Source organism: Chiloscyllium punctatum, chromosome 36 (genome assembly GCF_047496795.1).
Source record: "Chiloscyllium punctatum isolate Juve2018m chromosome 36, sChiPun1.3, whole genome shotgun sequence".
Lineage (NCBI taxonomy): Eukaryota > Metazoa > Chordata > Chondrichthyes > Orectolobiformes > Hemiscylliidae > Chiloscyllium > Chiloscyllium punctatum.
Window position 1 is genome coordinate 31,476,446 of NC_092774.1, and position 20,338 is coordinate 31,496,783.

Here is a 20,338-nt window from a genome sequence, read left to right on the forward strand (position 1 = left end):
GCTCTAATGTTTAAAAATAAATCCCTGACACTTTAAAATCAACAAAAATCCATTTATTTATCCAACAGTAACGGTGAACAGATGAAATAAACTATTAACAAACCAAATAAATCCCTTCGAACTACTGACTGTTCTGGAATAAAACAAGGTTCTCATGATATGCTGATCCAATAAATATGATTCCCTCTTGTAACAAAAAATGGAATTTAGTCTCTCAGATTACAGCCAGGTTCCGTGTCTCTTGGAATACTCTGTGCCACCTTCTGTTGAATCTTCTGTCAGGAATGCCCTTCTCAGTTTTATTTAAATGATACATTCTCTAATACAGAGATGACTGACATCCAATTTCCCCCCCTCAACAGAACGGAGGACTCTTGGCTCTCGCGAGGGGGAGTTAGAGATCTGGGTGTTCAGGCGATTGGACCCTGAAGGTGGCAACACAGGTCAATGGAGTGGTCACAAAGGTTTCATTCGGCGGTGTGTAAATAAATTGTTTACCTGGAAGCCAAGTGATTTGACCAGCTACATCACTCCTGAGATACCTCTGCCTAAAACAACTAAAAATAGTTAGGGTCTGAGCTACCTTCCTAGAATGTTTTGAGGGGATCTGGCCTGCTCCATAACACTGAACACCTGCAAATTGTGTCTCCAGGAAGGATGTAGTGAAACTTGAAAGGGTTCAGAAAAGATTTCAATGGATGGTTCTGAGGTTGGAGGGTTTGAGTTATAGGGAGAGATTGAATAAGTTGCAGGTATTTTTCCCTGGAACATCAGAGGCTGAGGAGTGACCTGGTAGATATTAATAAAATTATGAGGGGCACAGATCAGGTAAATAGTCAAAATCTTTTCCCCAGGGTGGGGAATCCAAAACTAGAGGTTTAGGATGGGGGGGGAAAGATTTAAAAGGGACCTGAGGGGAGACCTTTTCACGGAGAGAGTGGTGTATGTATGTAATGAGCTGCCAGAGGAAGTGGTGGCGGATGGTACAATTTCAACATTTAAAAGGCATCTGGATTGGAACATGAATATGAAGAGTTTAGAGGGATACGGACTAGTGCTGGCAAATGGGATGAGATTAATTTGGGATATGCAGTCAGCGTGGACGAGTTGGACTGAAGGGTCTGTTTCCCTGCTGTGCATCTCTTTTGACTCGAAGTCTCTATAAAAGATACCACATTGCTTCAACCGAACTCTGAAACCCAACGTTACTGACAGATTCTTTGTGTGTGAACCCGAGAGGCCTGGTCGTAGAGATGTAGAGCACTGAAACCGAACCTTCGGTACAACTCCTCCATCCTCACCAGACATCCAACATTTAATCTACTCCCATTTGTCAGCATTTAGCTCATATATCCATCCAGATGCTTTTTAAATGTTATAATTGTACCAGCCTCCACCACTTCCCCTGGCAGCTCAATCTGTACATGCACCACCCTCTGTGTGAAAACTTGTCCCTTGAGGTCCATGCTAAGTTGCCAGTTGTGTTAGGGTGGGTTACTCTTCGGAGGGTCGGTGAGGACTTGTTGGGCCGAAGGGCCTGTTTCCACGCTGTAGGGAATCTAATCCAAAGGCACCTGGATGGGTGTATGAACAGGAAGAGTTGAGAGGGGTGCTGGCAAATGGGACTAGATTAATTGAGGATATCTGGTCAGCATGAATGGGTTGGACCAAAGGGTCGGTTTCCAGCACTTGGCCTATATCCCTCTCAACCATTCCTATTCATGTCCCCATCCAGATGCTATTTAAAGGCTGTCATTGTACCAGTCTCCACCACTTCTTCTGGCAGCTCATTCCATCCATGTGTCACCCTCTGTATGAAAAGGTTGCCCTTTAGGTCCCACTTAAATCTTTCCCCTCTCACCATAAACCCTCTGGTTCTGGACTGCCCAACCTCCAGGGAAATGACCTTGTTATTTGCTCTATCCATATGCCTCATGATTTTATAAACCCATATAAGGTCACCCCTCAACCTCTGACATTCCAGGGAAAACAGCCCCAATCTATTCAACCTCTCCCTGTAGCCCAAACACTCGGCAACATCCTGGTAAATCATTTCTGGTGGAGAAGTCAATGAATTGGGTTAATACCTGAAACACTGACTTTACTGCTGGTGCTGCCTGGCTTGCTGTGTTCTCCCAGCCTCCTGCTTGCCTACTTTGGATTCCAGCATCTGCAGTTTGTTTTTGTCTCGAACGAATGGCAGAGCAGACTCGATGGGCTGAATGGCCTAACAGGCTTAGGTTTGTGCAGATTGTTTCAGTGGGAATGTGCAGTCCTGGGCTCAACGAGCAGTAGCACCCAATGGAGCAAAGTTCATAGAATCACAGAATCCCTACAGTGTGGACACAGGTCCTTCAGCCCAACAAGTTCAAACTGACCCTCTGAAGAGTAACCCACCCAGACCCATTTCCCTACCCTATGACTCGACATTTCCCCCGACTAATGCACCACACCTACACATCCCTGTACACTGGGACAATTTAACTTCACCAATCCACCCTACCTGCACACCTTTGGACTGTGGGAGGAAACTGGAACACCGAGAAAACCCACGCAGGCACAGAAGGAGAATGTGCAAACTCCACACAGATAGTTGCCCCAATAGTGGAATCAAAGCCGGGTCCCTGGCACTGTGAGGCAATGCTACTGACCACTGAGCCACCGTGGGAGTGGGTGCAGTCCAGCAGAAAACAAAACAAGCCCACCAACTCTCCCACTGTCAGACTGGGCAGGAGGTTCAGTCCTGGGGGTGACCCACAGCAGCCTCACTGGCAGAATCCGACTGTTGGGAGCACTGGTGCCCCCGCTGGTGTCTCTGCAAGTTGCAGGCCTGGGTGAAGGCCTTCCCACACTCAGGGCAGCTGAAGGGCCTCTCCCCAGTGTGGACTCGCTGGTGCTTCAGTAAGTCAGAGGAATTGCTGAAGGCCTTTCCGCACTCAGGACAAGCGAATGGCCTCTCCCCGGTGTGGACCCGCCGGTGGATCAGCACGTGGGAGAAATTGCTGAAGGCCTTCCCACACTCGGGGCAACTGAATGGCCTGTCCCTGGTATGGACCCACCGGTGGGTCAGCAGGTTGGAGGCATGGGTGAAGGCCTTCCCACACTCAGGGCAGCTGAAAGGCCTCTCCCCTGTGTGGACCCGCCGGTGGGTCAGCAGGGCAGAGGAATCACTGAACCCCTTCCCGCACTCTGGGCAAGTGAATGGCCTCTCCCCTGTGTGGACACTCTGGTGCCTCAGCAGGGAAAAGGCCTGGGTGAAGGCCTTCCCACACTTAGGGCAGCTGAAGGGCTTCTCCCCTGTGTGGACCCGCCGGTGGGTCAGCAAGGTGGAGGAACTGCTGAACCCCTTCCCACACTCTGAACAGGAGAATGGCCTCTCCCCGGTGTGGACCCGCTGGTGCTTCAGTAGGTCAGAGGAATTGCTGAAAGCCTTCCTGCACTCAGGGCAGCTGAAGGGCCTCTCCCCTGTGTGGACCCTTCTGTGCCTCAGCAGGGTGGAGGAACTGCTGAACCCCTTTCCGCACTCTGGGCAGGAGAATGGCCTGACCCCAGTGTGACTGCGCTGATGAGCCTCCAGGACAGATGGGACATGGAAGCCTTTCCCACAGTCACCACACTTCCAAGGTTTCTCCACGGGGTGGGATTCCTCGGGTTTCTCCATGGTTGAAGCTTCAGCGGCACACAAACACGTGTACAGTCCCTCCCTGCCGTGAATTCCTCTTTCCAGGCTGGATAACTGTTTTAGGTTCCACACTCAGTACGCTGTAACTGTAGGGTCTCTCATTCAGTCCCACTGATGCTGAAAACGTACTGAAACAGGGACCGAAAAACTTTGCTCCTTCTCACAGAATCTTAGTCAAAACTCGTTCCAGTCCCAATGGACTGAATGACTGTCAAACATTGACTTGAAATTGAGGACAGCAGACGCTGGAGAGTCAGAGTCAAAAAGTGCGGAAAAGCACCCCAGGTCAGGCAGCATCTGAGGAGGAGAGTCGGCGGTTTGGGCATAAGCCCTTCATCTGTTGATTTTTAAACTTCAGTTTTCAGATCAAATACTCTGTAAAAAGAGATTACAAAAGTCATCATTGTCACTGAGAAGGTCTATAGCCTTAAAACTTGTCCTTAAAACATTTAGACTAAATGTAATGCTGAATTATAGAACACATTTATTACACCAGAAAATAGACAGACAGCAGGCTCAGAAAAGGGGGGCATCTTAAAGAATGTAAAAGAGAGGGACACCTGGGCTTACCAAGTGATAACAGGATGCTGTAAGACAATTAAGAACGTTTGCCTTAGCATCGGTGAATCTGTATGAACAGGACAGCAAGAGATAACATTCACTACCGTTCCCTTGTGAAATTAATGACAGTGTTTGATTCTGACCCTGAAACAAAACTCGGTACTATCAAAAACTTTGTAATTAACAGTCAGTTGCTGTCAATTATAATGGATTTGTATACCCCTTGCAAGCAGGGCAGTCACGAGAAAATAAATCTTTGCTGTTACAAAACCCTGACTTGAGAGTTCAAAAGGACACTAGAGAGAGACACCATTTTAGTGCTGAGGCTGTTGAATCCAGCAGAAAATTTACTCTTAGTGCTTAGCTGGTATGGATTGAATTTACTTGCATTTTGAGAAGCCAATTCTGGTTCTGAAATGCAAACTCTGTAAAAGGAAATACTGATAAAGCTTTAATTTACTTGCTGTTTTTACAGACTGCCCCACTGTCAATTCTAACTAATTAGATCCTATGTCTTATTTGAATTTGAATCACAAACTTGAAACGTAGGCATGTTTCATTCGAAGATTGAATCAGTGTAAATGCAACCTTACGGTAACATCTCTGCCTCAGGTACAGAATGGTTTAGTGCTTAAAAAGCAAGAGTCAGCTCCTAGCTTATAAATTATTCGAGGTCGAATATTGAAGAGATTCTTGCACAATGTGTCGGGAAGCCATTTTATGATGAACGTTTGCCCTCCTTACTACGAAGCCGTTTTATAAAAGAACTGTATCTGACATGTGAGCTGTGCAAGGTTATCTTTATTCCAGACTTCCAAACAGTACGATTTCCAGGACGAATCAAGAGGGAGGCTTTACAGGTCCGAGTCCACAAGGGATTCCCTGGGCGGTCTCAAATCTCCACTTTAACATCAGTCCAGGGTAGAAATTCAGAACAAGCAATTCTTTTTCTGCAGAACAATCTTTTCTTTTGTTATTCCACAAAATTGAAAGCACCATACCAATGTCTCTCCCTCTATCCATTCTCACTCCACTCTAATTTTCCTGAAGGATGCTAATTCAGGATCTTACAGGGCCAAAAAAGTAAAAACATCTCTTTTGAATAACTCTACCTGAAAGTTAACATCTTTCACGACATTGGGATACTGCTCAGTGGGAGCAGATCTGATTTTGGGAAGCAAAGAAAAACTGTATAAATTCAGGATAAACCTGCAATACAGCGTCTTTAGAAACAACCAGACAAGGGGTCAAGGCATTGACACCAACACCAGTGAGAAACTAAACATACAGACGTGGCAAACCATCAGTCTTTAATCTTTTAGAATGGGTTGTAGGTATCATTAATATGTAAATCTCAGAACTTCTTACAAATCACCTTCTCGAGATAACTTAAGGTTTGTAACAAAAGTTGACACCTCAGCTCAGACAATGCATTAAAGGTATGAGGTCACACTCAGTCTGTATCCCAATTTTGAATCTGACATGTTCTGTTTCCAAAGTGAAGTTTACAAAATATTATATGCATGCATTGACTGCCAGCAGATTGATTTTATTCAAAAAAATGCGCAAAGTTTGGATCAGAAATTGGCTAGCTGAAAGAAGACAAGAGGGTGGTGGTTGATGGGAAATATTCATCCTGGAGTTCAGTTACTAGTGAGGTACCACAAGGATCTGTTTTGGGTCCACTGCTCTTCGTCATTTTATTAATGACCTGGATGAGGGCACAGAAGGTGGGTTTGTAAATTCACGGATGACACTAAAGTCGGTAGAGTTGTGGATACTGACTAAGGATGTTGTCAGTTACAGAGGGACATAGATAAGCTGCAGGGCTGGGCTGAGAGGTGGAAAATGGAGTTTAATGTGGAAAAGTGTGAGGTGATTCACTTTGGAAAGAACAACAGGAATGCAGAGTACTAGGCGAATGGTAAGATTCTTGGTAATCTAGATGAGCAGAGGGATCTTGGTGTCCAAGTACGGAGATCCTTGAAAGTTACCCAGGTTGATAGGGCTGTTAAGAAGGCATACGGTGTGTTAGCTTTTGTTGGTAGAGGGATTGAGTTTCAGAACCATGAGATCATGCTGCAGCTGTACAAAACTCTGGTGCGGCCAGATTTGGAGCATTGCGTACAGTTCTGGTCACCGCATTATAGAAAGGATGTGGAAGCTTTGGGAAAGGTTCAGAGGAGAGTTACTGGGATGTTAGATTGGTTGGACAGTGAATGCCTTTTTCCTTGGATGGCAATGGCTGGCATGAGGGGATATAACTTTAAATTGAGGGGTGATAGATATAGGACAGATGGTCAGAGGTAGTTTCTTTACTCCGTAGTAGAAGAGGTGTGGAATGTACTGCCTGCTACAGTAGTAGATTCGCCAACTTTTAAGGGCATTTAAATGGTCATTGGATAGGCATATGGACGAGAATGGAATAGTGTTGGTTAGATGAGCTTCAGATTGGTTCCACAGTTCGGTGCAACATTGAGGGCTAAAGGGTCTGCACTGCGCTGTAATGTTCAATGTATCTATAAATATAATTCTGCAAATACAAATTCACCCTATACACTTATATGCATGTGTGCGTGTTTGGGAGAAAGCAAATGTCTATGTCTATGCTGTTTGTCTCTATGTCTATTTTGATCACAAATGCTTTATTTCTGTAAGTGTTGTTATAAATCAGAGTTGGGTACTAATAGTTAGATGTAAGGGAGAGAGAATTCCTCAAGTTGGGTACCATAAGAATCCTGGGAGACCCTTATTTCTGTCTGACTTCCCAATGAACAAACATTAAACACACTCACCTATTTATTTCTAATTTTGTTTCATTTTTCTTGTTTATTCCCCACTACGATGAGTCTCTCTGTCTGGGTGGTTGACAGGCTGGGGCAATGTGGGTTGGGCCTTGAGTGACTGAATGTTTTATTGTTCTGGAAGGTGGAAAAGGGGGGTCAAAGCTTCAGCAAAAACCCAGCAGAGCTGAGGACATACGACACCTTACTCTGTGGGAACAGGGAGATCAACAGAGGACAGAGAAATCAGGACCTGAAATCCGAGCTGACACCAGACTACCCTGTGATCAGTGCTTTGATTAGCAATGCCAACCATCTACCTTTACCGAGCTTCCCATTAAACTTCTCTGTAAGGAGTCTCAGACCATAATTATTCTCTTCAATGTGTGCAGCCAATTCATTCACTTTCGTTACAATGCAGCACACATTCAGCTTTTACTTTTTTTTGTGATCTTTGGACTCCAGCTTTGATTGCTGGTACGTTTATCCTCCTTGTCTCTTTTTATCGTTCTCTAACGTTCATTTTCCACATCACCACACTGCTCACCGGCCTTGATTTGGATTGGCCATGCTAAATTGCCCATTGTGTCCAGGGATGTGCAGGTTAGGTGGGTTAGCCAAGGGAAATGCACAGTTATAGTTTCACAGTAATAGAAGCAGGAGGCGGCCATTTGGCCCATCCAGCCTGCTCTGCCATTCATTAAGGTCATCATCTCAGCTCCTCCTATCTGCATTGTCCCAACTACCCTTTAATTCCCTATAATGCAATAACCCAGCCAACTGTATCCTCAATATACTGAATAAAGCTGCTGCTACTGCTTCCTTGGGCAGAGAATTCCATAGATTCACCACATTCCAGGGAAAGCAGTTCTTGCTCATCTCTGTCCTCCATCTACTCTCCCTAATCCTGAGGCCATATCCCCTAGTCCTAGTCTAATTCACCAGCAGAAATGACAGGACAGGACAGGATAGGTGGGGTGGGGGTGGGTCTGGGTGGCATGGTCTTCAGAGGGGTCAGCGTTGCCTTTATTGGCTGAATGGCCTGATTCCACACTGTAGGGCTTCAATGATTTACCAAGGTTGAGTGCACTCAGGATGACAGCTCCCAGAACCTCCCACTTTCTGCAAATCGAAAGACAAGTCCCACCCTGCCCTCTCGTATATGTGTTCTGTCACTGCTTAATCATTTAGAACATAGAACATAGAAAAATACAGCGCAGTACAGGCCCTTCGGCCCTCGATGTTGCGCCGACTGAAGCCTACCTAACCTACACTAGCCCAATAACCTCCATATGCTTGTCCAATGCCCGCTTAAATGACCATAAAGAGGGAGAGTCCACCACTGCTACTGGCAGAGCATTCCATGAACTCACAACCCGCTGAGTAAAAAATCTACCCCTAACATCTGTCCTATACCTACCACCCCTTAATTTAAAGCTGTGTCCCCTAGTAACAGCTGACTTCATTAGCGGAAAAAGGTTCTCACTGTCAACCCTATCTAAACCCCTAATCATCTTGTACACCTCTATCAAATCTCCCCTAAACCTTCTTTTCTCCAACGATAAAAGCCCCAAGTGCCTCAGCCTTTCCTCATACGATCTTCCTACCATGCCAGGCAACATCCTGGTAAACCTCCTCTGCACTCGTTCCAATGCCTCCACATCCTTCCTATAGTATGGCGACCAAAACTGCACACAATACTCCAGATGAGGCCGCACCAGAGTCTTATACAACTGCAACATGACTTCAGGACTCCGGAACTCAATTCCTCTATCAATAAAGCCCAGTACACCATATGCCTTCTTCACAGCACTATTTACCTGGGTGGCAACTTTCAAAGATCTGTGTACATGGACACCAAGATTCCTCTGCTCATCCACACTACCAAGTAGTCTACCGTTAGCCCAGTAATCCATCTTCTTGTTACTCCTACCAAAGTGAATGACTTCACACTTAGCTACGTTGAATTCCATTTGCCACCTTTCTGCCCAGCTCTGTAACTTATCTATATCCTGTTGTAACCTGCCACATCCTTCTTCGCTGTCCACAACTCCACCGACTTTTGTGTCATCCGCAAACTTGCTCACCCAGCCTTCAAGCCCCTCCTCCAGGTCACTTATAAAAATGACAAACAGCAACGGTCCCAAAACAGATGCTTGTGGAACACCGCCAGTAACTGCGCTCCAAGATGAACCTATACCATCAACTACTACCCTCTGTCTCCTTCCAGCCAATTCCTAATCCAAACCTCTAATGCACCCTCAATGCCATACCTGTGTAGTTTTTGCATTAGCCTGCCATGGGGTATCTTATCGAACACCTTGCTAAAATTCATATACACCACATCTACTGCTTTACCCTCGTCCACTTCCTTGGTCACCTTCTCAAAGAACTCAATAAGGTTTGTGAGGCACGACCTGCCCTTCACAAAACCATGCTGACTATCCTTGATCACATTATTCCTATCCAGATGTTCATAAATCCTATCCCTTACAATTCTCTCTAAGACTTTTCCCACAACAGAAGTGAGACTCACTGGCCTATAGTTACTCGGGCTATCCCTGCTCCCCTTCTTGAACAAGGGGACCACATTCGCGATCCTCCAGTCTTCTGGCACTATTCCCGTAGACAACGACGACATAAAAATCAAGGCCAATGGCTCCGCTATCTCCTCCCTAGCTTCCCAGAGGATCCTAGGATAAATGCCATCAGGCCCAGGGGACTTATCTATTTTCATCCTTTCCAGTATTCCCCAGACCTCTTCCCTACGTACCTCAAGGCCATCCATTCTAATCACTTGTGACTCAATATTCACATCAGCAACAGTGTCCTGTTCCTGAGTGAATACTGACGAAAAGTATTGATTTAGTGTCTCACCAATCTCCTCCGCCTCCACGCACAACTTCCCACTACTATCCTTGACTGGACCGATACCTAAACTAGTCATCCTTTTATTCCTGACATACCTATAGAAAGCCTTTGGGTTTTCCCTAATCCTACCAACTAAGGACTTTTTATGTCCCCTTCTTGCTGCTCTTAGCTCTCTCTTTAGATCCTTCCTGGCTACCTTAACTCTCAATCGCCCCAACCGAACCTTCACGCCTTATCTTTACATAGGCCGCCCTCTTCCCTTTCACAAGGGATTCCAATTCCTTATTAAACCACGGCTCCCTCACAAGACCCTTTACTCCCTGCCTGACAGGTACATACTTATCAAGGACACCCATTAGCTGTTCCTTGAACAATCTCCACATATCATTTGTGTTCTTCCCTTGAAGTCTATTTTTCCAATCCACGCATCCTAAGTCATGCCTCACCGCATCATAATTTCTCTGGCCCCAGCTATAACTGTTGCCCTGCAGTGCACACTTATCCCTCTCCATCACTAGAGTAAAAGTCACCGAGTTGTGGTCACTGTCCCCGAAGTGCTCACCTACCTCCAAGTCTAACACCTGGCTGGTTCTTACCTAGAACCAAATCCAGTATAGCCTCACCTCTTGTTGGCCTGTCGACATATTGTGTCAGGAAACCCTCCTGCACACATTGGACAAACACCGACCCATCTAACGAACTCAAGCTATAGCTTTCCCAGTCAATATCTGGGAAGTTAAAGTCCCCCATAACAACCACCCTGCTACTTTCACTCTTCTCCTGAATCATCCTCACAATACTTTCCTCTACTTCTCTCGGACTATTAGGAGGCCTGTAGAAAACTCCTAACAGGGTGACCTCAACTTTCCTATTTCTAACCTCCGCCCAAACTACCTCAGATGGCAAGTCTTCCTCCATCACCCTTTCTACTGCTGTAATACTATCCTTCTTTTACCCCCATCTCTGACCCTACTAAAACATTTAAACCCTGGAACCTGCAACAGCCATTCCTGTCCCTGTTCTACCCACGTCTCTGTAATGGCCACAACATCAAAGTCCCAGGTACCAACCCATGCTGCAAGCTCACCTACCTTATTTCTTATACTTCTGGCATTGAAGTATACGCACTTCAAGCCACCTTCCTGTTTACAGGCACCCTCCTTCGAGATCGATGCCATGTTCCTAACCTCCCTACACTCAAGGTCCTGTACCCTAAAGCTACAGTCCAGGTTCCCATGCCCCTGCAGAGTTAGTTTAAACCCTCCCAAAGAGCATTAGCAAACCTCCCCCCAAGGATACTGGTGCCCCTCGGGTTCAGGTGTAGACCATCCTGTTTATAGAGGTCCCACCTTCCCCAGAAAGAACCCCAGTTGTCCAGAAACCGGAATCCCTCCCTCCTGCACCATCCCTGTAGCCATGCATTTAACTCTTCTCTCTCCCTATTCCTCGACTCTCTATCACGTGGCACGGGTAACAAACCAGAGACAACGACTCTGTTCGTTCTAGCTCTGAGCTTCCAACCTAGCTCCCTGAAAGCCTGCCTAACATCCTCACTCCTCTTCCTACCTATGTCGTTGGTGCCAATGTGGACCACGATCTGGGGCTGCTCCCCCTCCCCCTTAAGGACCCGGAAAACATGATCAGAGACATCACGTACCCTTGCACCTGGGAGGCAACATACCAATCGTGAGTCTCTGTCGCCCCCGCAAAACCGCCTATCTGTGCCCCTCACTATTGAGTCCCCAATAACTATCGCTCTACCTTTCTCCACTCTTCCCTTCTGAGCAACGGGGACAGGCTCCGTGCCAGAGGCCTGAACCTCGTTGCTTACCCCTGGTAAGTCATCCCTCCCCACAAGTATCCAAAACAGTATACTTGTTCTTGAGGGGAATTACCGCAGGGGGTCCCTGCACTGGCTGCTTCCTCCCACTCCCCCTCACTGTCACCCATCTCTCTATAACTTTCGGAGTAACTACTTCCCTAAAGCTCTGATCTATGACCACCTCTGCCTCCCGAATGATCCGCAGTTCATCCAACTCCAGTTCCAGTTCCCTAACACGGTCTTGGAGGAGCTGGAGATGGGTGCACTTCTTGCAAGTGTAATCAGGAGGGACGCCAATGCCTTCCCTCACCTCATACATGTTGCAAGAGAAACATTGCACTGCCTTCTCTGCCATCCCTTTAAAAGGTAAACTTTAAAAACTAGACCTAAAGAAACAAACAAGCAAAATGCAGCACTTACCTGCTTATCACAACGGATCTTATTATTAGGTTAGAGGAGGAGGGTGGGTGGGAGGCTCTACCCCTTCTATATTTCTAGTGAATACAGCCCACACCTCCCACTGCTGCCAGTAACCTTTACAATGCTGATGAAACAATGCAATACCTGCAGTACTGAAAATTGTAAGGCTTCTAACGATACCAGTTACTGATTCACCGGTCCTTCTGATGCACAGCGTTGGAAATACAATGTTGAAGGCTGAATGAAATGAGCAGTTTAAAACAAAAACCCACCTAACCCTTCACTAGGTTCTCCACTCAGCACACTGTACTTACTGCCAGTAAACCTGAAAGCACGTCATCCCCACAGTGCAATGAATTCCCACTTACCACCAGAATTCCAGATGTGCTCCCTCACTCAGTTGCTGTCTCACAAGTGAAAGATTTCATTGTAACTTCTGCTCCCAGTCAGGGCAAAACATCTTTGAAAACTACTCTGGACGTCTAGTCTTCACAACCACACTTCTACTTTCACTGAAGACGATTAGAGTCACACAGCATGGAAACAGACCCTTCGGCCCAATCAATGGTGCCAACCAGATATCCTAAATTAATCCAGTCCCATTTGCCAGCATTTGGCCCATATCCCTCAAAACTCTTCCTATTCATGTACCCATCCAGATGCCTTTTAATATGTTGTAATTGTACCAGCCTCCATCACTTCCTTTGGCAGCTCATTCCACAGAGACATCACCATCTTTGTGAGGAAGTTTCCCCTCAGGTTATTTTTAAATCTTCCCCCTCTCATCTCAAACCTATGCCCTATACTTTTGGACTCACATATCCTTGGGAAAAGATCTTGGCTATGCATCCTATCCAAGCCCCTTATGAACTTCTATAATGTCACCCCTCAGCCTCCAACACTCCAGGGAAAATAGACCCAGTCTATTCAGCCTTTCCCTGGAGATCAAACCTTCCAACTCTGGCAACAGCCTTGTAAATTCTTTCTGAACTCTTTCAAGTATCACAACATCTTTCCTGCAGCAGGGAGATCAGAACTATGTGTGGTATTCCAAAACATGGTCTAACTCAATGTACTGACCAATGGAGGAAGCATACCAAACAGCTCCTTCATTATCTGATCTACTTGTGACTCCACTTTCAAGGAACTATGAACCTGCTCTCCAAGGTCGTTTTATTCTGCTTCACTCCCCAGGACCTTAGAACTGGGTGTATAAGTCCTGCCCTGATTTGCCTTCCCAAAACGCAAAATCTCATACTCATCTAAATTAAACTCCATCTGCCAATCCTTGGCCCTTCAGCCTATCTAATCAATTCTAATTTATATCAAACTTTCTTTCCTCTCATTCCCAGAAAGCTGAAAATCTCCATCCCTCAGACTCTTCCCCCATTCTCACTTTGCTCAACCTAATTCCTCTGTACCACATCCTGAAGGGTCTGGTCCATGCTGATTAACAGGCCACACTCGGGGGTAGGGGGGTGGGGTGGTGGGGTGGGGGGATCTAATTGAAACAGACAGAATACTGAACAGCCAGGACAGAGTGGACATTCACAAGATGTCTCCGTTGGTAGGAGAGACGAGAACGTGAGGGCACAGCCTTCGAGTAAGGGGAAGACTTTTCAGAGTGGAGATAAGAAGAAATGTCTTCAGCCAGAGAATGCTGAATCTATAAACTTCATTGCCACTGAGATAGATAGCTTCTTGAGTATCAAGGGAATCAAAGGTTTTTTTTAGATTAGATTAGATTACTTAGTGTGGAAACAGGCCCTTCGGCCCAACAAGTCCACACCGACCCGCCGAAGCGTATACCACCCAAACCCATACTCCTACATTTACCCCTTCACCGAACACTACGGGCAATTTAGCGTAGCCAATTCACCTAACCTGCACATTTTTGGATTGTGGGAGGAAACCAGAGCACCCGGAGGAAACCCACGTAATGCGGAGAAAGCAGGAGAATGAGTTTGAGAAATTTATCAGCCATGATTGAATGGCGGAGCAGACTCGATGCGTTGAACAGCCTAATTTCTGTTCTCATGTCTTATGGTCTCACACAGTGTGACTGAATTGGGAGCAGGGGTAGACCATTTGGTTTTTCGAGCCTGCACCAGCACTGAACAGATCATAACTGGATAGGAATATACTTACATCTGGGTGGATAGGTTGAGATGTTTTTCACTGGAGTGTAGGAGGTTGAGAGGTGACTTTATAGAGGATTATAAGATCATGAGGGATATAGATGATGTGACCAGCAGGTGTCCTTTCCCTAGGGTGGGGGTTTCAAGATGAGGGAGCAAATTTTGAAGGGGAGAGGAGAAAGATTTAAAAAGATATGAGGAGAAACTTTTTTTTAAGAAAGTGGTTTGTGTGTGGAATCAATGCCCAGAGGAAGTGGTGGATGCAGGTCCAGTAACAATGTTTAAAAGACATTTTGATAAGTACATAAATAGGAAAGGTTCGGAGGGATATGGGCCAATCACTGGCAAATGGACCAGTTTAATTTGAGAACATAGCATGGACTAGTTGGACTAAAGGGTCTGTATCTGTGCTGTATGATGCTGTAGCTGTTCTGTACTGGTCTGAAAACCATTTTCTTGGAGATCCAAGATGGCGGTGGTCTGAGTGGTCTGCTGTGTTGGACTCTGTGCCATATCCTATGGCAATGTGGACCTTTACCCCGCCCCCGCCCCCTTCGTTAACTATCCTTAGGAGAAAAAAAATACTAATATAAACTTAGTGAACTTCTGGAGCTGCTAAAATTGTGGTTTGACAGCTTTAAGACCAGGATGAAAGCAAATGAAGGAAAGGGGCCAAAAGGAGTGCAGCAGGTAGTGCACTCCCCTACTACATCCGGGGGTGCCTGGAGCCATTGCTCAAACTCCCAGGGCAGTCCCTTTGGATTTAATGGGGCAGCAGCAGTTACTCTTGGAGTTTGGCAAACTCTGAGAAAAGATTGAAGCAGCGGTGGAACCACTATCTGCCATGCTGGAAAAGCACGAGCAGTAAATTCAAATGTTGGCCCAAAGAGAATAGGCAGCAGAGGAGAGGACCGTGGCATCGGAGACCGTGGCGGAGGTCTCAGGAGGAAGGATCCAAACGCTGGAAGACCAGGTTTGGGTCCTTCAGGAGCAAGTGGACGACCTGGAAAATAAAACTAGGAGAAAAAGCTTACAGCTCGTGGGTCTTCCGGAACATGAGGAAGGCAAAGACCTCATTGGAATCCTGGAGAAGTGGTTCCTGATGTTCTTGGGGCTGGAGTTGGAGTCGGGCCTGTTGAGTTTGGAGCGGGCCCACCGGATTGCAATGTGCAGGTCAGGACCGGACCCACGCCCCTGCACGGTCCTTGTGTGACTCCTGCATTATAAAGAAAAACAGTTAGTGATTGAAACAGCAAGAAGACTGGGAAGAGATCCACAGGCTTTGTGCATTAAAGGCTCAAGAATAATATCTTTTCAGGACTTCTCAGGAGCCAGAATTATGAAGAGAAAGGGCTTTTGATGAAGTTCAGAGAAAATTAAGGGATCTGAACATACAATGTTCCTTGAGGTTCCTGGCCGTGTTGCATTTTGCTCATGGGGGGACAGTATATCATTTTGATTCAGCAGAAAAGGCGAAGGACTTTGTGAATTCTCTGAATTCAAGGGCTCAGGTCGGGATGGGGCCATCGATACAGACAATGGTACAGTTCTTTCTGTCCCTTCTTTTCTCTCTCTCCATTTTTTTTGTGGTTATCGGCTTCTCCGTACTGCCTTGATGTAAAACCAGAATTATTTAGTATATCGGTCAGTTGTGCATTATGTGAGGACTTTTGTTTGAACTGCTGTCCTTTTGGTTTTGGTTTGGGGGTGGCTTTACCTGTGGTTAAGATGTATGGAGAAGGGGTGTGTGTGTGGGGGGGAGAGAGGGGGGAAATGGGCATCCATTTTTAACTCTCCGAATGTAAATAACGTGTTTTTTGTTCATCTGTGAATTGCCTGGGGTTAGGGCACAGCCTCAGTTGGAAGGATCCAAGATGTTAGCTGTGGGCAAGGTGGGGTGGGGTGGTGGGGGAGTTATGATAGGGTATTCTTCTCCTTTTAGCTCTAAGAGTAGAGGAGTGGCTATACTGATAAGAAGGAACCTCCCTTTCCAGGTAGTTGAGAAAATTAAGGACGAACTTGGACAGTTCATCATTCTTAAAGCTCAACTACATGGAGAAGAGCATGGCGTCCTGAATGTATATTCCCCACCCCCCCCCCAATGTGTACCCTTTTACATTTCTAACTGATGGAGTTGCTAAATTAATGAGTCTTGGGGTGCACAGCACGATCGTAGGAGGGAATTTTAATCTCCTCATAGACCCTGAGGTAGACAGGGTGACAAGGGGCCTGGCATGTATGACTGCACGATCTAAGCAGTAGGTGGACATGATTAGTTTGATTATTTTCCCTACAGTGTGGAAACAAGTTGGCCCAACAAGTCCACACTGACCCTCCGAAGAGTAATCCACCCAGACCCATTTCCCTCTGACTAATGCACCTAACACCATGGGCAATTTTGCATGGCAAATTCACCTTACCTGTACATCATTGGACTGTGTGAGGAAACCAGAGCACCCGGAGGAAACCCACGCAGACACGAGGAGACTGTTCAAACTCCACACACAGTCATCCAAGGCCGGAATCAGACCTTGGTTCCTGGTGCTGTGAGGCAGCAGAACTAACCACTGAGCCTCCGTGCTGCCCCAGTGTGAGGAGTTGGGGTTAGTGGATGTGTGGAGACACCTCCACCTGAATGGAAGAGACTTTACTTTCTGTTCCAACCCACACAAGTGCCACACAGCAGTTGACTGTTTTTTATACCATCAGATATTTTGGGTAGAACGCTGGCTTGTAAAATTGGGAATATAGCTGTCTCAGACCACTTGCCTTGCTCATTGCTTGCTGCACCTGTCTGACAACTGGCATTGACTGGGATAGAAAGCCTGAGAAGAAGGTAGCTGAGGCACCTTTGTACGTCCACACATCATTCCTGATGAATGGTTTTTGCCTAAAACATTGACTGCCCTGCACCACGGATGCTGCCTGATCTGTTGTGCTTTTCCAGCGCCACATATTTCGACGCTGATCTCTAACATCTGCAGTTCTCACTTGTCCCACATCCCAATATATCACCATTTAAACAATGCATCTCCTTTCTGTTTTTATTTCACAGGAAAGACTATAACTTCACACTGTGTCACTGCATTTGCCATGTGTTTGCCAATTAAGACACAGACCTGAACCAACTTTGCTGCAAGTCAAGAACTGAACTCCAGAATGAAAAAATAAAATGGAAAAGGGAGTGAGAAAAGAGTGTGTTGTACTCACAGATGTTGGACAGAGGAAAGTTGCAGTTTGAGGTAAAGCTCAATCTTCATTCAGAGAGAGAAGAACAGCAACTACAGCTTCACAAACTCATGGTCCAATGTCCGCATTCAGAGAATAGGGGCGTTCCCAATGGCAGGAAGACCACACTCCTTCCGGTCTTCTGGCGCTTTCTATTGGTCTATCAAAAGAATGTCGCGTACTGTTTCCGCTGTCAGGTAGGAGCATGCGCAATATTTTGCTGACACCGGCGTACATGCGCAGTGTTTGCTGACACCGAGAAGCATGCGTAGTTTGTCCTGTGGAGGTGTTGGTGTAACCGACAAATTTTCGGTCTAAATGCTAATAGGAGAGAAAAAAAAGACTGGTGCCACAAATTTGTTTTCCTGAGACTCAACATTTTATTGTTTTTGAATTTTGTCTGGCTGCTCAATTTCGTATGTCTTTTCCCCAGGTTAGAGGAAGTCCAAAACTAGAGGGGCATCGGCTTAGGGTGAGAGGGGAAAGATTTAAAAGGGACAAAAGGGATAAATTTTCACGCAGAGCGTGGAACGTGTATGGAATGAGCTGCCAGAGGCCGTGTGTCAAGGCTGGTACATTTACAACATGTAAAAGCCTTCTGGATGGGTTCTGGAAAGGCCTCTTTATGAAAAGGAAGGGTTGTGAGAGATATGAGCCAAATACTGGCAAACAGATCACTAGATTAATTTAGGATATGTAATCGGCGTGGACCAAAAAGTTTGTTTCTGTGCTCTGCAATTCCATGACTCTATTTCTACCTATTCTGAACCAATTTCACAAGACTAGGAATAGGTCATTCCTCCCTCACAGCCTGTTCTCAACTGTGGTTTAACTGCAAGTTTCAGAAAGATGTCTGCAGTTTTTTTTAAAGCAATTGAATATGCTTTCAGACTTTATTGACGTTTCTAAATATATCATTTTAGCTTTTCTCAATGTTTTAAAGATCAGCCATTTCGCTGGCTCAGTGGTTAGCGCTGCTGCCTCACACTGCAAGGGCCCGGATTCGATCCCACCGTCTGGCGACTGTCTGTGTGGGATTTGCACATTCCTTTGCCCTCCTTTCAGTGCTCCAGTTTCCACCTATGGTCAGCAAACACTGCGCATGTACGCCGGTGTCACCTATGGGCAGGTTAAGGTGGATTGTCCGTGCTAAATTGCCCCACGGTATGCAGAGATGTGTTATGGGGTGGGTCTGGGTAGGATGCTTTTCGGAGGGTCAGTGTGGCCTCGCTGGGCCGAATGGCCTGCTCCCACACTGTAGGGATTCTATGATTACAAGAGTTGTCAAATCAGCAATCTAAATTGGTGAAGTATAAGACCAGGAGCCAATCTTTAAGCAGTTTTCCATTCATTCACAGAGTGAAATTTTAGAATTGTATCACTCTGAGCTCGACTCCCACCTCAATGTCAATAAATGTCTTTTTATCTGTCCTCAAACAATCATACAATCAATCTGTCCCTCCTTAACCTTGATTTTTTTAAAGTTAGCATATTTCTTCCTTTAGATAAACCTTATCAATCAAAATACAAAACAATGTTTCAAACCTAATTAAAGATTTTTTAAGTTCTATACGAATCTTCTGGGATCCCCAGTAATCACCCCATATGAGCTGTTACCTTCATCAAATAATCTGACAATTATTGACTGCTATCAACCTCTTCCGTCCCAGAAAATTTCCTTTCTCTGCAAAGTTTGGTTCATGTTGGCAAGTTCAATTCTCCTCCATTTCCCAGGAACACACTTTATGACGTTTTACATTCTCAGTATCTGTTTAACGTTCAGTGGGAAAACTGTTTTCAGTCTCACAGTTATACAGTATTCCTCCAAAATGTTTCTGAGGAATGCACTCCTCCCACAAGAGCTGGTGGTTCCACACTTAAAATGCTATTAACAGCTTGCTTGGTTGTCTTTGCTGTTTCCCCTCTAACTGTTCAAAATGTCTGGTTTTATACCCCAAAACATCAGATCATTTCATTGGTTTGGTGTCATTCCAAACTGTAAAATTCAAGTTCGATAGGAGTTTGGTATCAGGGGCATACTTTAAACTGATTGGCAGAATTGGAATTTGTTTTTGTTCCATGGCAACACAACTCCAGCTATTTGTTTCAACCAAACGTTACATTTTTAAATCGTTCAGCACACTTTGTGCTTTCAGTCAGTCCTTGCTCGTTTCCTCTATGTCAAAAGGTACACTACACACCTACACCTTCATTACACCATCCAAATGTTTTTTTAAATGTTGTAACTATACCTGCGTCTATCACTTCTGGAAGTTCGTTCACTCACAAACTAACATCTGTGTAAAAACGTTATCCCTCAGGTTCCTTTTAAAATCTCTCTCCTCTCACCTTAAAAAAAGTCCCCTAGTTTTTAATTCTCCTTCACTAAGGAACAGACATTTGCTAATCACTTTACCTACAACCTTCATGATTTTGTAAATTTCTACAAGGTCACCCTCAACCTCCTACGCTCCAGTGAAAAAGGTCCAAGCCCCTCCTTATAACCTGAACCCTTCAGTCCTGGCAACATCCTGGGAAAGCTTTTCCCATCCCTCTCCAATAGTATTCTTCCTATAACAGGGCGACCAGGACTGTACTCAGTACACTAAAAGTGACCTCATCAACATCCTGTACAACCTCAACATGACGTCCCAACTCCAACACTCAATGGTGTGAAAAATGAAAGCAAGTGTGCTAAACACCACCTTAACTACCCTGTCTACCGGTGATGAAACTTTCAAAGACCTATGTACCTGAAACTTCCCCTCCACCCCCCCCCAAAAAAAACAGGTCTCTCTGTTCTACAACAAGACCCAGGGCCCTACCATTTACT

The 20,338-nt window shown here is 45.6% G+C and overlaps 1 protein-coding gene and 1 long non-coding RNA gene across 3 annotated transcripts in view; one reads left to right on the forward strand and one right to left on the reverse strand.

Annotated features, from left to right (window-relative positions):
- LOC140460334 (uncharacterized) overlaps nucleotides 1-18,945 on the forward strand; it is a 30,751-nt gene extending 11,806 nt beyond the window's left edge. For both annotated transcript variants that reach the window (XR_011953990.1, XR_011953989.1), the window contains one exon: nucleotides 17,333-18,945. This is a non-coding gene — a long non-coding RNA (uncharacterized lncRNA). The remainder of the gene's footprint in view (nucleotides 1-17,332) is intronic.
- On the reverse strand, nucleotides 118-17,591 carry LOC140460333 (uncharacterized). Its single transcript, XM_072554805.1, has 3 exons — nucleotides 17,488-17,591; nucleotides 15,312-15,493; nucleotides 118-4,057 (listed from the first exon to the last, which is right to left on the reverse strand). The coding sequence occupies exon 3, from the start codon at nucleotides 3,659-3,661 to the stop codon at nucleotides 2,738-2,740; it is 924 nt and encodes a 307-aa protein (XP_072410906.1). The 5' UTR covers nucleotides 3,662-4,057; nucleotides 15,312-15,493; nucleotides 17,488-17,591; the 3' UTR covers nucleotides 118-2,737.
- Nucleotides 18,946-20,338: the final 1,393 nt, after the last annotated feature.